This window comes from Colletotrichum paranaense, assembly GCF_030867605.1.
Source record: "Colletotrichum paranaense strain IMI 384185 chromosome Unknown Scaffold_16.1, whole genome shotgun sequence".
NCBI classification, from domain to species: Eukaryota; Fungi; Ascomycota; class Sordariomycetes; order Glomerellales; family Glomerellaceae; genus Colletotrichum; species Colletotrichum paranaense.
The window spans coordinates 497,547-513,935 of NW_026848974.1; the positions used below are offsets into that span (position 1 = coordinate 497,547).

The following is a 16,389-nucleotide window of genomic DNA, read 5'->3' on the forward strand; positions in this document are numbered from 1 at the left end:
CTAGACTCTCTTGCCTTGCTTCAGTAAGTCGCCAACCTTGGGCGGCAACACCAAGGCACTTCTGTCGTTCCGCCTGTAAAAGTCCACGACTGCCAGCGCCGTCTTCTCTGGTAGATCCTCTTGGATGAAGTGTCCGGCTTCCGGGAACACTTGTAATGCGTACTTGCCTATTGCCAGGGTGTCAGTCAGCTCTTATCTAGCTAGAATGGTACGGGGAAAAGAGAGCAACGTTAACGTACCCTGCATCTGACCGATCGTCAACTCCGTGTCTAATCTGTCCGTACCCGCCAGCAAAAGCAGTTTTCCACCCCTCGCCTCGAGGAACTTCTTGCTCAAGCCGACGAACCAGCCTTCCCAGAACGGTTGCGTCGCCGCCAGATCCGTTCGCCACCGCCACGGCCTCGTCGGGTCGGTGGAGTCGTCGTACACCAAGAGCGCTGGCACCGACGTCCGCGCCGACACCGAGTTGCGGACGGTGCGCGAGCGGATATGCCAGTCTATACCGGACTGCAAACTGGCGAAGCCGGTGGGCCGCGTTGAGAGATATGTGAGCATGCTCTGCAGAGCGTCCATTGCCGAGCCCTCCACGACATCCAGAACGCCGTAGCCGAGCAGGGCGTTACCCAGCTTCCCCGACTTGGCTAGATCCGTGACGACGGCGCCGCCCAGCGAGTGTCCGATGAGAATGACGGGAGGAAGTTCAGGCCAAGACATCTGGGCTTTTGTCAGCTGGATGACGCTGAACAGGTCCTCCGTCAGGACGTCGAGCTTGAGGTCGAGCTCGGTGCCGTCCGTGATGACTGTCGAGCCGTGGCCGCGAGCATCCGGAGAAAGAATGCCGGCCGAGGGGAGGCGTTTCCTAATCTCGGACGAGAGGGCCGCAAATGAGAGGCCAGAAGAGCCGGCGCCGTGGTGCATGACGAAGAGGGGTCCCTTCCCGACAGGGGAATTGAGGTAGGCGTGGTACGTCACGGTGGCAGAGTCATCGTCTCCGACCTTGGGCTTCAGGAACAATTCTCTCTCAAAGTAGGTTGTCCACGGGATTTGCTCCAGCGTGCGGCCCCTCGACACACTAGAAGCGGATATCAGCGTCTTGGTGTGAGCGCAAACTTGTTTTCCTTCCTCGGGCCTCGTGGCAATGGCGGGAGGGGAAGAACAGCAGAGGGCAAGAGAAAAGTACGTTACCCTTGCGGTCGAGCAAAGAGGTTCTGACTCGGAGATGGGATGATTGTGCCGGTAGAAGAAGCGGAGGAGGCGGACGAGGCCGAGGAGGAGTCTCCATCGTCCATGTGCTCCGGCAACTCGGGGAGCTGATCGGTCTCGGGTTCCTCGTCGAGGTCGTTGAGGGGCTCCGGTAGAGGATGCATGGGGTCGAGTTTCCTCTTGGCCCAAGCTCTTTGCAACTCACTCATGTTGGGCTGGCCTTGGGATCTGCCGACAGCTTCTGCCAAAACAGGTGGATGGTGTTTCTTCCCCTTTGCCTCTTCCCTGTGCCTTCTATAGTGAGGCAACAGCAACTTCCGGCGTGGCTTCCGTTTGTGTGTGTGTGTGTGTGTGTGTGTGTGTGTGTGTGTGTGTGCTGCAGGCGTCGCCGACCAGCCGGGATGCCAAGCCGATGGTTGCAGATGCAGGAAAGTTTGATGAGGGGAGAGATCAGAGACGATCAGAGCCGTGTAACTGAGATGGCCGCAAGATGAGGCCCGTGAAAAGGGGCGGAAGAAACGAATGCAGAGCAAGGCTGGAGCCGCCAACTTTGGGCCAAGTGGGATGCTGTGAGACCAACTTTGGAAGTTTGAGTTGCCGTCGTGGGGATGACGTTCAGTGGGGTGATGAGGGGCAGCCCGTTCTACTCGCACTGTACTTTAATGGTGTTTTATGCATGGTTTACAGTGCCTAGATGCAATCTCTCGCACACGCCAGTCTAACGGAGGCAACTGTGCCCCAAAAACCTCGCTGAAAGAAAGAGTGGCCCGTCCCTGCCATGTGTTCCTTCCTTAGCGACGAGACAAAGGCGAGCGAGGTTTCCTGAACATTTTCTTTGTTGAGCTGCCTTGAGTTTCTTACTCCTCTGGGAAGACCGTTATACCTGAACTTATCACAATACACACACTCCCAGAGCCAATGGTCTGATATCGTCTACATCGTCAGCCTCTTCCCTTCAACTTCACTCATCACTCATCACTCAATAATCACACACTTTAGACTATTAATTTCCGTTCCATTTGTAGGTATATACTTATCCGAGGCCCTTTCCTCCGCTATGCAAACCCTCCGCCTTTTGAACCCCAAAGAAGAAGATTACCTTGCGGTCATAAAACGTGTATATCCCCACAGGGGATATCAGGCCTGCTTGGTTGTGTAAGTTGCTGATAACGACTGCATACAAGGGTCCCTCCAATTCCTTCTTACTCTTCTCCTTTACGACAAAAAGGCAAAAAGAAACGAGAAACACAGAGAGGCAGCCGTCGATATCATAACCATTGGTGTTTGCAGAGGGTGTAAAACGTTGTTGTGTATATCCGTAGATATCTTTGAGAGGAAAAATGAGAGAGACGGACAAATGATGAGCAGACCCAAGGAAATAAGTTTTTTTGAAAATATAAAATAAGAAATAAGGAAAGGAAAAAGTAAATAGGATATAAGTGGCTTCCTTTCTGGAATCTCTGTGAACAGCTAAGAGAGATCCATATGTCATACATTCCACACTTCTATGTTCATTGTCATTCCAACAGGTACACACGCCAGTCAAGCCGTCTCCCGATTCTTTCAGCTTTTCTTTCAGTGATACACACCCCGGTACCCGCCACCACCATAGCCGCCGTGGGGGTTGTGGTTGAAGTCGCCGCCCACGTTGGGCAGTGTTGGCGCCCGGTCGGCGATGGGTGCCGCGCCGAGGACGAGGTTCTCGCGGCTCTGGTCGTGGTGGGCGTTGCCATAAGGCGTGCTTGGCGCCAGAGGGCGGTAGGGAGCGTTGCCCGCTGCGCCCATGTAGTGGTCGGGAGACTCCGGGCGGTGGTCCTTCTTCTCGGGGACGCTCGACATGGAGAAGGTGGTACCGGCCTCGGGATCCTTGCGGTCCATGAGGAGGGAGTTGCGGGCGTCCAGAGGAGTGAGGGTGTCCATGTCGCGCTGCATCTTCTCTGTAAAGGGGGTCAGTAACGTGGTATTCAAAAAGCGTGGAAGCAGACTTACCCATCTCCTTTCTGCGCTTGCGGTGGGGGTTCTCCTTGCAGCAGGCGTTGATCGCGTTCCACATGATCAGAAGAGCGAGCACACCGGTCAAAGCGGACTGGACGGCAATCAAGACAACGCCAGTGACGGTCTGGGTGGTCTGCGCAATGCCAAACTCCTCGACAAAGACGAGGATGCAGGCAACCGAGAGAACGCGGACGACCTGGATGGTGATGTTGATGACGTTGCCCGACTTGCGCTCAAAGGGACGGCTCCACAGCAAAAGGCATAGCATGAGACCCTCAACGACGAGCTGGGCAGAGGTCTGTGCCATGCCGTGGCCATCGCCAGCAGCAAGAATGCAACCCTTGGCGAACAGGTAGACAATAACGGGGACGAAGATCCACCAGTAGTCCTTCTTGTAGGACTCGTAGAAGAGGCTGTACTTCATCCAGTTGTTCTTGTCATCGTAGAGACCGCTGACATCGCCCTCGGCCTGCTTCAGCTTGCGAGCAGTGCTCCAAATCTTGTAGGAGAAGAAGGCGAGAATGCCAGTAAAGATACCCAAACTGACACCGGCAAGAACCTTGGCAGCCCATGAATCACCGTTGGTAAACTGGAAGATGCAGTACAAAACCCAGATGCCGTACAGCAACATAATGAGCGAGGTGATGGCACGGGCAATAGATCCCCAGTAGTGCTCACGGAATCCGGCAAGACCCTTAGGGAAGTTACCGAAAAGGGCCCAGAACTCGAGAATGACCTTGACGAGGAGAATTCCAACAATGATGGCTGCAATGACGATGGCGACGATGAGGAGAACGGTCATGAAGGTGTTGGACTTGGGGACACTGAGAGTGTTGACAAAGGCAGTGATGCCCTGAACCTTCTGCTTGATAGTAGTGACCGGGTCGTCAGAGTCGCCGCTGGTGGTTCCGTTAACGCTGGTCTCAATCTCTCTGAGGACAAGGGCTTGGAATGTCTCGACGGCACGCTTGGTCTTGAATAGGGCGCTGCCACCGTCGACGGTGGAGCCGTCGGCGAGAATGAGAGTGCTGTTCTTGAGGATCTCAACGCTGTCCTTGCTCAAATCACCGCCGGTCGCACCACGGAAGTTGTCAATAGCGACCTGCATGTCCGTCCAGGGAATGATGCCGCAAGAGAAACCAAAGTTCTTGACGAAGCTGCTGTAGACGGGAGGGTAGCTGACAGAAAGCATGCCGTTCATGGCCATGCCCTGGAACCATCCGAAAACCTCTGTGAAACTGGGGCTGATGGTACCAGCACCTCCAGTGCCGCTGCCACTGAGGGCGGCACTGCCTCCAGCGAAAGCAGAGCTGACTGCAGACACACCAGTGGCGACAAGAGCGAGACCAGCAACACCGGCGGCAATGTAAGAGACGGCAGCGACGCTGGCGGTCTTACCGTTGGTGACCTGGGACGTGATGCAGGCGACCTCTTCGTTGGTATCGAGGGTCTTGAGCTGAAGCTTGGCCTGAGCGGCGATATCGGGGACTGCGAAGGCGATATCCGGGACCATGCTGGCATACTCATCAGGAATCTTCTGAGTGCCACGAGCAGAGAAGCTGCCGGCGGGGACTGAGATTTGTTAGCATTTTCCGTAATCGTAACGTCAACTCATCGACAGCTAGCACATACCAGGGCAGAGCTGCTCGACAAAGGTTCCTGCTTCGCATGGGTTGAAGGTGTTGGAGTAGATGGCAGTGCCATAGGCGCTGACATCCAAGATGGCTGTGACGTTCTGAACCTTGGAGCTCGTTCCTGCTACATCGAAAGTGACGGTCTTGTTGTCGTTGTTGTACTGAATATCAATCTTCTGGACGGAAATCGCGGTATCGTTGCCGCAAGTCGTGAAGCTGCTTGTCTTGAGGATGGAGTCGGCGAGGGTGCTAGAAGCAAATGCGGTGGCCAAGGCCAAAAGGCGCTTCGGGCCCCAGTTGGGCGCGGTTCGCGTCATTTTGTTGTGTTGTAAAAACAAAGTTGTGGTTGAAAATTCGTTGTTCGTCGTTCTGTCGGGAATCGAAAATGTTTCCCAAAGCCGTGTGATGGTGGGTATACCCAAAGTCTATACTTTTTGAGCCTCTTTGTGCTTCTTTCTCCTGTACTCCCAGCGATTGATGCCGTCCCTTTCCCTGCTATAACAGATTGATACGCTTTGATAACGAGTTTGGTGGTGAGAGAGATAGGGGGTTCAGTGTTCGTCGGGGACCGAGTTGTGAGTTTTCTTTGGTGAATTGAGTGATACTATTCGAGGAGTCGTCGTCGCGTCGGGAGGGTATATTGCGAGAGTCGTGGACCAAAGGAAACAAGTAACCGGATTGTACTAGTGAAGTCGAAGGATTGTGAAACGGTAAGAGGCTAACAAGAAGCAAGCACAGCTTTCTACAGAATGACACGAGAGAGATGAAATAAAAGAGGCCGAGGATCAACCTGGAAAGAAGAGGAATATGGGCTGGCCGCGAGGTCCCTCTGCAGAGCCCGAAGGGTGTCGATGGGATGAGCCCGTATGAGGCTTCTGGTACGCCGAAAGAGATGGATCAGCGGAAGCAGGTTGAAAACCTATGGTGGTGAAGTGGGCGTCGGAGGTTATGATAGATCGAGAGAGTGAGCAGTGTGTTGGAGTGAGAGAGAGTTTCTTCAACAGCTAGATAGGCGAAGAGAGAGACAGTGGCTGAAAAAAGAGGCTAAAGTCCACGGGCGGGTATATGAAACGAGCGAAAGGTGACGATGCTGAGAATGCACGCCGGTCAGGAGGTGGTGGTGGAGTGGGAGGAGGGAGGGAGGGAGCAGAGACAAGACGCAGAGAGAGACAGAGGAGGAAAAGGAACGACACGAACGAGCGAGAAGGGGAAGCGATTGGCGATCGATGGTTGGCGGGAGATGGGGCCCCAAGCCTGGAAGCGACCTCAGCGTCGTCTGTTCTCCTCCACGGGCCCCCCATGCAAAGAGGGACATGGACCCTGGGATGGCGTGCGGATTGGTGTGGATGGGGGTAACGCACGCACACCAGACGCAGACGAACAACGGTACGAACAATCTGGACGGTCTCCGAGCCACTCGCGCTTTCCCTCTTGCTTTGCTGCTTGACGGATTTCGTCCACAGAACCACAGCTGCTAGCACCGTCTCTGATCCGTCTCCTCCTCCTCCCTCCTCCCACTGGGACAAGACAAGACGGGGAGAGGAACCATCTGTGGGAGGTCGTGTTCAACATCCTGGTCACCTCCACCGGGCGCAGGTTCGATTGGAACCTCGTCCCTGACATGATCCTTGCCCCATCCAGGCACCTCCAAAGGCTCCAGAGTGCAAAGGAACGTCAACCAGCCGGAAGGCCGTCAACCCTGCTCAAGAGCGTCTCTGCCCTTGCGCCGATTCTAATGTCCAGTAATAGCCCAAGGATTGGGTCGACCCACGCAGCGGCGCTGACGAACTGGGTCCCTTGTTGGGTCCTCTCTGGAGCCCAGCGCCGCCAAACCAGCCCATCATCTCCTCCCGTTCCTGATTTCCTCAGCGTGGTCTGGGGGAAAGTAGTGTGAGGATACCATGGCGCCAGACTGGCGGCGGCACTGGCATTAGCATGCCATGGTGCGGCTTGCTTGTCGCCGACTCTATCTCTCTTGGCCGTTCGACGGCGCGAGGCGTATTAGCGGCGGTGGCGGGCGGCTACTGCGAGGAAGAGGGGGCGGGTAGTGAATACGACGACCGGTAGATGGTAAACATCAGCTTACTGTGGTGGAAAGGCTGCGAATGCGCATTAGTTTTTTACGAAAGTCTTCTGTCAATAGTGCAGTACGTACCGGGCCTTGATGCAAAGTGAAAACAGACGGCGGCGCAAGGTCTTGCAAGTTGCAGCTGCGAGCAAAACCAGACGGGAGAAAAGAAAAAGTCAAACTAAGGCAGCACCTGCACAACCCATCTGAGCCCCCCGCTGGCATCTGTCTAGGCCAGCCGCGGTGTCGTGTGGTCGAACAGTCTAGACTGGCCCGTCGTGGTCGAAGTCCTTGTTGGTGTGAGGAAACAAGAGATTGAGGGTCCGGGATTGGAGCAAGGAACAATTTGCCTGGAAGTGAGCGACGACGATACGTACCGACAAGTGACCTTTGTCAAGCCTCAAGCATCAGAGTAAAGGAACTTATTTGAAGGGCTGAATTGGCTGGGTCGCTCAGGTACCGCCTTACATAAGACACTTTACTTTCCACAAGCAATCACGCAGAGATGGGACCTGCCTGACCTTCCCGCCTGCGATCAAATTACCGTTGGACAGGGCCGCTGCGGGCAACAAGGAAGGTGATTGATACCCAGCTTCCAATCTGCATTCAGCTTACATAAAGTAGGTATACGGAGTAGACACAGATACGTACATTCTATCCTAGGGAGCATTAAACGGCAGTAAGGCACGGTAGGCCTTCCGTGTAAACCGTCATACGGATTCGATCCATCCAAGTTTCCATTCGGACACACACTTCGCACGCCGTGACGCCATGCCGTGGGAAAACGTCTGAACACCAAGTTAACCTTACATAAAGATACACTGCTCGCCCATTCTTTCTTGTGGAGTCTGAAACAATGCCTCGAGGAGGAGCAGGTCTCGGCAATCCCGCTCTAAATCAGAGACACTGAGAAACACCGGTGACCAACAGTGAATCATGAACATTCTCGAGTAATCCAACCTCCTCCGTCGTTTTCCCGTACGTTGTCTTTGTCCTGTTGCCCGGTGACTAAGGTTCAGCAGTCGTCAGCGACCACGCGTGACGCCGAGTCCAGTGCCTCCTTGGCCTGGCAGATACACGAGCGAAGAAAACTCTACGTAGTAGACTCAGGGGCAAAATCCAAGGCTAGTGCCGAGTCAAAGTCAGTAAAACGGTACCTTTTTATGTACGTGTACGGTGATGGACAGGCACAAAATCAACTCTGCAGCCCACCCGTCCCAGCCCGCAACAACCGCACTCCGTCCGCGCCCCTGCATTGGCGTCAGGGGTCCCCGTCAATGGGCTTAGCCAGAATGGGACTGGTGGATCGACATGAGGACTGGTCGGGACACCGGACGGCCTCGACTACCAGAACGGGGGCGGGCTTCACTCATCTTTTTTTTGCCAGGTGGTGAGCCATAGGAACCATTGGCTACCGCTCTTCCAAAAGCTACGCGGCAGAAAGCACAGAAGGAAGAGAAAGAGAGGAAGCAGGGAAGCCTGAACCAAATCATTCCCTACACCCCCGGTCCTGTCTGAAACTGCGCCATCACGGAGAAGGAGGAGCAACCTCGTCTTTCACCAATGAGATTTTCTTATCTATCATCAATTGTGCAGCTGTCAGCTGGAAGTCTGGGACTCTGGGAGGCGGGTGAGAAAATTCTTGATTGTGGCCGATTCATGAATCCATCCACTGGAGTCCAATCCAAGTTTTTGTACTTCGTCATTATAGAAACAAAATAGAGAAAAAAGACTCAAACGTTCAAACACTTCGATACTAATCAGTGGTTCTGAACCTATCCTTCCTCCAGCGGTCCAGCCCCCATTTGTCTTGGGAAAGCAGATGAAATGATCAAAAGCCCAGGCGCTACGGGAAATTCTTGCCGCTGCCACGTTGATCAATTCAGGTCGGTCAATCTCGTCACAAGCCTGTCGAGAACCACAGTAACCACAGTTTATCAACGGGCTCAAACCGACTTTGGTCACTAATTGTGGTGAGACTACTCTATATCCAGGTCGGCACATGAAAAGAGAGTCCTCCATACGGATAATCAATTGATGTGAACGGCTCGATGCAATCGGATTGCCGTTGATACCCTACTAAGATTAAGCACCTGGGTTACCGTGTAAAAATAAACGTTTGTCTCCCAATCCCAATCTCACACACCCCTTACCTCATCTCCATACTTCCGCCATGTCTTCCTCACCTCAATGTCGGAATGTCCCCACGTCACTTCAAGCCGCGTCGCTTATCCATCATCGCTACCACGTTCATATCGCGTTGCTGTGTAGGGATGAGGATCGGTGCGTCTGCATTATCATTAACAATATCCGTCATCTCAGGCCCACATCAGCAATACACTTTCCCCCAAACCTTGGACAATTGTATGCAGTAGAGGAAGAATAAGAAGAAGCTACGTCTGCGCAGACTACAGCAGAAGAGGGCACGGTAGTTACAATGCCCGTATGCACAGCCGCTGCATTGTACATTACCTTAGTATGTGCGGCTACGCGGTACCTGTGCGTTCTCACGACATTTTAACTTGCGCAGTCACACAACTACGATGTAAAGTGAGGCAGGGCAATCCTGATCTTTCACACACAAGTTGAACTTAAAAAGACGATGACTTCGGATCACCCACTTCTTCCCATCCCATCTCCCGCGCCCGCTTCCCCCACCCACCTTTCCGCAGTCTGCTCACCTGCCATAGGAATGCTCAACTATCCGCACGAAAAGATGTAAGGTTAGGATGGCCCGTGTTGTGCTACCCGGGAGGCCTGCCAAGCCACATTCCAACCCCCTCGGCGCCTGCTTGCCCATTTGTCCAACATTCCAACTCTGGTTTTGGCTCTGCCCTACCCATACTCAACACTGGCACCGACCATTGCTTGTCCTCGTCTGATCCTGCAGCCTACGGGATACTCGCAGCCTTCGACAGCCTGCGCCAAGTGACGAATTTTTTGCCCCTCCATCCGTCCACCGGCTCCCGTCCATCCCGTCACTGCAAAGGAAAGTCCGGGCAACAAGCGAACGCGCAGTACCGGTGCCGTGCCGTGCATATGCCACCTCACTCCTCCCAAGCCGGACATACCGCGCGCCGTCTCGTCTCTTCTCCTCTAAGCTGTAGGCTATATGCAGATGTGCAGATACTTCCGTGCTTTGCTCTACCGAGCTAGAGTACGCTGAGCTCAGCCCATCTCAGCCCAGCTCTGGCCTGAGCCTCGGACGGTAAAGCAAACGCAACACAAACGACTTGTGCCTCAGAACCCCCGCGCCAAAACCGCCTAGACGGACGCACCGCCCCCTTGGGCCTTGGTTGTCAATCTTTTCATCCGATATTGACGACATGTCACGTCTGCAGAACCCCCCTTACTTAGCATATGTACGGATACGCAAAACGCCAAAACCTTGATCTTTTTCAAGGGCAACCTTCTTTTTGTTCGTCAAAAGGTTACATCCTGTTCCCACGCCGTCACCAAACAAAGGCTGTTTCTTCCTTTTCTCCTCCAATGGTTTCTTCAACAATATGACCTCAAGTTGCTCTGTAAACCTTTCCGAAACTCGTCAAAGCCCCCGATTTACCCTGATTTACCCCCTCCCCCCATTCGTCTCTGTCTCACGGCTTTCCTTCCCGACGTTGACAGTGGTGCCGTGTGATTGGAAACACTCTCCACCAGGAGTTTTGAGGGGAAGGGCGAGGGGGTTGGCCATGAAGCCCAGCAGCGCACTTTCAAAACCTGTCCAGAAAAAGTAAAAGTGACTTCATCGCCAACATCCCCAAACTCTGGCTTCAACTACCGTGATGTCTTCCCAAACTTCCCAATGCCCTGGAATACCCAACCATGTCTCGGGCTTCAAGCGCCTTCTATTCTCCCACGAGACCGGTCTCGTCGGAAGAAACGTAGGTAGGCCTCCAGGACGGCTTCCCCGGACCCCGACACTTCTCTCCGTCGTCATGGTCAAGCATTATCCCTCGCTTGCGTTCTCACTGCCACCCATACGTACGGATGTCCAAACATTCTCACTATCCCGTAGAGAATTCCCCCTCCATAAACAGTCACTCGCTCTTGGACCCCGTACCATACCCGCGGTATCTGCCTTGCCTTCCAAAACGATCGGCGACGATGACGACGAGCCACAATAGTACCTCTCAGCTATAGCCTCCTGTCCATACAGATTACAGGATGTATGCTCGTAGACACTCGAGCGATAAGATTCAAATCCTGGGAAACCCATCATTCCTCTCACTCTGGAATCGTGCCCCCGAGAGACGAGCAACGCATTCGATGCATCTGGCAGGTCTTCTCTTCAACGAGAGGCACCCTTGGCTTCTCGAAACCCAAGTCCAAATAGCACGTGTTGGGTTTCTTTTTCTTCGTCTTTACTCTTCATTCCGCTCCCATTCTCAGCCTCTCCCAAGTTCCGACTCCAACTCCCGGTGTAAAAAATATATACAGTATAGACACCAACAACACGGCCCTCCCTCCCACGGCTTGGACACAGGCTCACCCTCACATCTTGAATCCCCCCTCTTCCGAGCGGCCCCCAACCAACCACAACCCAGAACCCGTGATGGAGATAGATTAATAAAAGCAAGCAAGACTGTCGCCAGTATTTCCCAGCTACCCGGCCCGGCTGCCCTTTTCCCTGCTTTTTTTTTTTCACTTTACTGTATGGTATGCACCTGCGTCTTATGCCAAACGGTAATAAAATATCAAAGGGTATCCTGTACCCCGACAATCAGGCACCAGATCCAGAATAACCTCCGTCCGTCCCAGGTCCCGGTCGGAACCCGTCGAGACCAAGGAAACTTTTGATGATTTATCCCTCCCCTCTCCATCAAGAGCATAAATGGTGAAAAGAAAGATATGATGGCATTCCACCTACAGTACTCGGTATGCGTACACTGACTACCTTATCCATATGTACACAAAAATCCCAACCGTGACTCCGCGGTCGCCCGTTCCCTCCTTCCCGGCCCGCGGCCCGGGATACGTATTACCGCTATTGCGCCTCGTATGAAGCGGGTCTTCCGTCGTCCTTACTTATGATACCGTATGCTGCGTACAGGCACGGTGTCACCAATGACCTCCCTTCTCCATCCAAGTAAAAACCCACCCGTAAGTGTGCCCCCCGAGACTGCGACGCATTTGCCTTGGAAACTGTGGAACCTCAGAACACTACAGCGTGTCCGTACAGGTGCAAGAGCACAATGTTGGTGATTTGGGAGGGGGGTGGGGGCACAGGGAGGGCTTCAACATCCCAGAGAATTGGAAAAGGCTTGTTCCTCGATGAAGTCGGATAGGCAAGCTCCGCGGGGGGTTTCAACCGTTCGACCCGGCAAGACATGAAGACGCTGATCCCACAGGAGTCCAGAGCGCCCATACTCCGTAGATATTTTTGACCGTGGCCACTCCGTATCGCTCGCGTACCGCTTATTGGAAATCTCTGGAACATTTGACTGGACCCAGGATGCTAAAAATGCTTCTCTGGTGGGGACCAAAAAAGCTAGGTTGGAACTTGGCACACTGAAAGGGCATGTCGCGTCCGTGTTCACGCGCGCTATTGAGTGGGTTAAGATGATATTGGGTACGCATATCAGACTCTTCTCTATCTAAGCGTTCGCATTGGAGACATATGGCCTTCTGCCATGATTGATGATGCTTTGCTAGTGGGCAGATATCCCATTCAGGTCTGAGAGTACGATGTAAAACATACATTGTCCAGATATATAAAGAACACTCGCTCCCTTTGACTTGGTACCCAACACTGGCACTCTTTCTCTTGCGTGGCATTTCCAGCTACCATAGTGCACGGCATCATTCAGCTTAGAATATTCCGTGACTCCGTTGACCGTCTATATTTCTTCCTGATCCTCCATCCTGAGCGCCACCGTGCTTGCCCTGACACTGGTATAGGCCGTAACATTGATACATCGTCAAGCGAGAGCCGGGTCCGGCGTTCGCATTCCATACAGATGAAGAAATAACCGGACTGAATTGCTATGAAAAAGGGTATCTAAATACGCGATAAGATTGAAGCGAATATTTCATGGCCTCGGTAGAGGCACATAGATACTGCATGATCTACTGTGGTGGGTAGAACCCTTGACCACCTTGGAGGGGAGAGTGTGAATAGGGTGAGATAGACCCCTGAGAATTGTACTGGTTCTCGTCGATGTTGCTCTGTCCCATGAGTCCATCATAGGCCATGCCTACACCCATCTGCCCAGGTTGGTGTAGTCCAAGGGCGTTGTGGTCGAGTGCGGGAAAGGGCTCAGTCTCTTGTGCCAATGACATGTATTGTTGCTGGGCTCCCATATATGATGCGGCAGGCATGGTCATGTTGGTTGTGTTCTGGTATTGGTGGTTGAGACCCTGGGTTGCTCGGTTGACAGGTTGCATGCCCATCAAGTTCTGAGCCATCGGCTGACTAGTGTTCGGATACTGGGAAGAGTACATGTAGTCTGGGAACTGCGAGTTACCCGCGACCCCCGAGAACCCAAGGTTGTTCATGTTCTGGTATAAACCATTGTTGTTCGCCATCATGGCGTGAGGTTGATACGATGACTGGTTCCCATAGTTGTGAATAGAGGGCTCACTCTTGACGACTGACTCGTCCAAGGGAGTTGGCGCATTGAAAGGAGCTCTGGGCGGGGGGTCTTGCACCGGACTGATGATGGTGTCTGGCTCCAGCTCCTTGGCAGCGACCAGATGTAGGATAGGTAGACTGAGATGCTCCATATGCTTCGCCAGATGGACTGTCAACTTCTTCCATGTAGGAAACTGCTTCCCACAGAAACGGCAAGGCTCCTCCTGTGGTCTCTTCGTTGTTTCATGACGGCACTGTTCTACCTTTTGCCACGTGGGATCGATGCCGCCAGCCCGTTTGATGGCGGCTTTAGTCTTGTTCTTCGGTTCGACGAACTTGTGCTCGCGCACGAGATGCTGTAAGAAATTGTCCCGGCGGTAGCATGTGTGCCGACAGTCCTCAACGTCGCATGTCCACCACTCTAGATGCCGATGGCCCTCATTCTCATGGCGTACCCAGTCGGCTTTACGCTTGAAGATCTTGGGGTCACGGCATCTGTCCCAAGTGCAAGTGAAAGGCTGTACATCCTCGTGGACATGCTTCGTCCAGTCAGAAGGCTTCTTGGGCTTCTTCAGCGTGAAGCAGAGCTGGCATTCGAATTCCGCCGGGAGGGATTGCGTAGGCGGCATAGGTATGTCCTGTGGAAAGCTATCCTTGGTAATAGCACCCTCCACAGGGGTTGAGTCTCCGTCCCCAGAGTCAGCGCCTGTTGACAGAGGGTCGATGTCTCGTGAATCGCCCTTCTGGTCGAGCAGGACTGGCCGACCACCACGAGCCAAACAGAACGATCCGCACGTGCAGGCCTGGCCAATCCCAAGATGCTTCACCTTGGCACTGAGGAGGCTCTTGTAGCGAACAACCTGCTGATGGGCGATCCGATCAACGAGATAGTTATTGTTGGTTGCCAGATCCGGATTCAGGCGGAGAACATGCGTTTGGAAGCCTGCAAAGTTTGGCGAGACATCCTGGATCAACTTGCTGGATTCCGCATTCATGTCACCATCCTCGTAAAGTTCATCCTCGTCGTCATCATCCTCATCCAGGTCAACATTTGTCGAGTTACTCTTGGCAAGGACAGCCACCGGCGGGCCGCCTGATTTCCTCCACATGCCAACCAGGTTTGAGTGTGTTTCGTTTCCGCTAGCTTTTGGTAGATCCGACTTGCTCCTTGGCCGACGAAGTGTGTTTTTGACTTGTAGACTGCCAAATGGACTCTTTGGTGATGTGATGGGCGTGCCGCCGATTGAACCATTCCGTGCGTGTGTTGTGCCAATTGAAGCCACACTGCTTCCCATGGTGACGAGAGCGGTGTTAATACTCGGTGTAGGTGTCTTCTTGGACCCCCAGCTGCCAGTTCGTGCAGTAGGTAGAAGATGAGGCAAACTCTCACGCTTCTCCATAGGGGACGGAGCCTCCGATTTGGGAATGTTATCGCCGTTGGTGCTCCTAGACCGCTTGAGCAAATGGCTGGCACTCGGCCGACGGACGAGGCCGCGCAAATCCTTGAGGATGCTCGGCCTACGACCTCCCTCGCCTCTGCTGATGGAAAGCTTCTTCAACAGGTTCCCACTGGTGACGTTCTCGGTGTCCATATCGATAACGCTAGGCAGACTGCGTCGTCGTGTGCCCCACGTAGCCGCTTTGGAAATGATGGATTCGTTATCCATACACATTCTGTTGAAACGAGCAATTGCAGCTTGCGAAGATTCCGGCTGGTATCGATCTGTGTCTGGGCCACTGATAGGGTGTACAACGGGTGAATCACCCCAGACACGGTTCGAATTCATGATATGGAAGTCCGTAGCCGTCATCTCGCCGCCGCGAGCTGTGAAATAAGTTTGTCCAGGTTGATGGCGGTTTTCAGTCTGATTGCCCAGATGGATGCCGTCTTCCCCAGCCATGGCATCGGGGCTAGCATGCAATCTGGTCTCTGGCTGAAGAGGGGCTGCAGTTGGGTCGTTATTCAAGCTACGAGACAGCCATTGATCAACTTCCTGGTTCTTTTCCTCGATCTCACGGCGTGTCATAATGTCGTTTACGCTGGCAACTTCAGTAGAGGGTCTATTCGTCGGATCCAAACCACGGCGGCTGAATGATGAGCGTCGTGGGGTTGTCGTATCAGCGACTGGTCCTTGGGGCGAGATCAAGTCACCAGCGGAGCTGAGCCCGGCATGTGCTGTGGTCGAGTTCTCGTCATCTGGTGTAAATGTGCGCTCAATTGACTGGACCGGTTCGGTAGCATCTTTTCCCCACATGGAGACAGTCACTCGAGGACTCTGGGCAGCCATCATGGGAGGAGACGGCACTGCGCTGTCCTCACTGGAACGACCACTACCACTGAGATCTGGTGTCAATTGAGATGCGGACTGTGGGGCGAAAGTGGAAATCTGAGGAGGTTGGAATGGCCTTTGTAGCTCCTGAGGTGAGATGGATAGAGGGAGTCGCTCAGGCACAGACTTGGAAATCGTTCTCATATCGCTGCGCGGTGAAGTCGTGTGCAGTGAGGCCGTCTGCTCAGGGGTGAACGGATAGGTAGTAGCGTCCAGGTTTTTGCTTCTCGCCTGGGAAATTGTGGCCTGGCCGAAGCTGTCGGTTCTGTGTTCCGGGTCCAGGAAGGAGGGCGTACCCGCTTCAGTATTGCTAAAGTCGACGCCAAAGAAGGGGTCCAGTCCATCGTCCATATCGCTGAAGTCGCTCGAATGATATTGGCTATAGTTAGAGATAGACTCTGCTGGAGTATCGTTATAGTTGGGTGAGACGGAGCTGCTCTGCAACTGAGACGAAGGCGAGAGATGATTCGGGTCAAATGAAGTGGCAGTCAGTCGTCGTTGACCACTACTTGGTGGGGAAGGGTTGTGGGCATCGCTAGCCTGTCCATCGTGCAAGGCCGCGGGAGGTACGGCGTATGTCGAAGCCAT

The 16,389-nt window shown here is 53.6% G+C and overlaps 4 protein-coding genes across 4 annotated transcripts; 1 reads left to right on the plus strand and 3 right to left on the minus strand.

Annotated features, from left to right (window-relative positions):
• On the minus strand, window positions 1-1,412 carry CPAR01_14668 (protein phosphatase methylesterase 1; the record flags this gene model as incomplete). The annotated part of the gene is made up of 3 exons (XM_060498918.1): window positions 1-167; window positions 240-1,072; window positions 1,186-1,412. 3 exons carry the CDS (start codon window positions 1,410-1,412, stop codon window positions 1-3), a joined length of 1,227 nt encoding a protein of 408 aa, XP_060342381.1.
• A 1,366-nt stretch (window positions 1,413-2,778) lies between these two features.
• Window positions 2,779-5,149, minus strand: CPAR01_14669 (transient receptor potential ion channel; the record flags this gene model as incomplete). Its single annotated transcript, XM_060498919.1, has 3 exons — window positions 2,779-3,140; window positions 3,193-4,770; window positions 4,831-5,149. The coding sequence occupies 3 exons, from the start codon at window positions 5,147-5,149 to the stop codon at window positions 2,779-2,781; spliced, it is 2,259 nt and encodes a 752-aa protein (XP_060342382.1).
• A 779-nt stretch (window positions 5,150-5,928) lies between these two features.
• CPAR01_14670 (uncharacterized protein) lies at window positions 5,929-7,316 on the plus strand (the record flags this gene model as incomplete). The annotated part of the gene is made up of 3 exons (XM_060498920.1): window positions 5,929-6,218; window positions 6,296-6,428; window positions 7,134-7,316. The coding sequence occupies 3 exons, from the start codon at window positions 5,929-5,931 to the stop codon at window positions 7,314-7,316; spliced, it is 606 nt and encodes a 201-aa protein (XP_060342383.1).
• Window positions 7,317-12,966: 5,650 nt separating this feature from the next.
• CPAR01_14671 (C2H2 finger domain-containing protein) lies at window positions 12,967-16,389 on the minus strand (the record flags this gene model as incomplete). The annotated part of the gene is made up of 1 exon (XM_060498921.1): window positions 12,967-16,389. The coding sequence occupies one exon, from the start codon at window positions 16,387-16,389 to the stop codon at window positions 12,967-12,969; it is 3,423 nt and encodes a 1,140-aa protein (XP_060342384.1).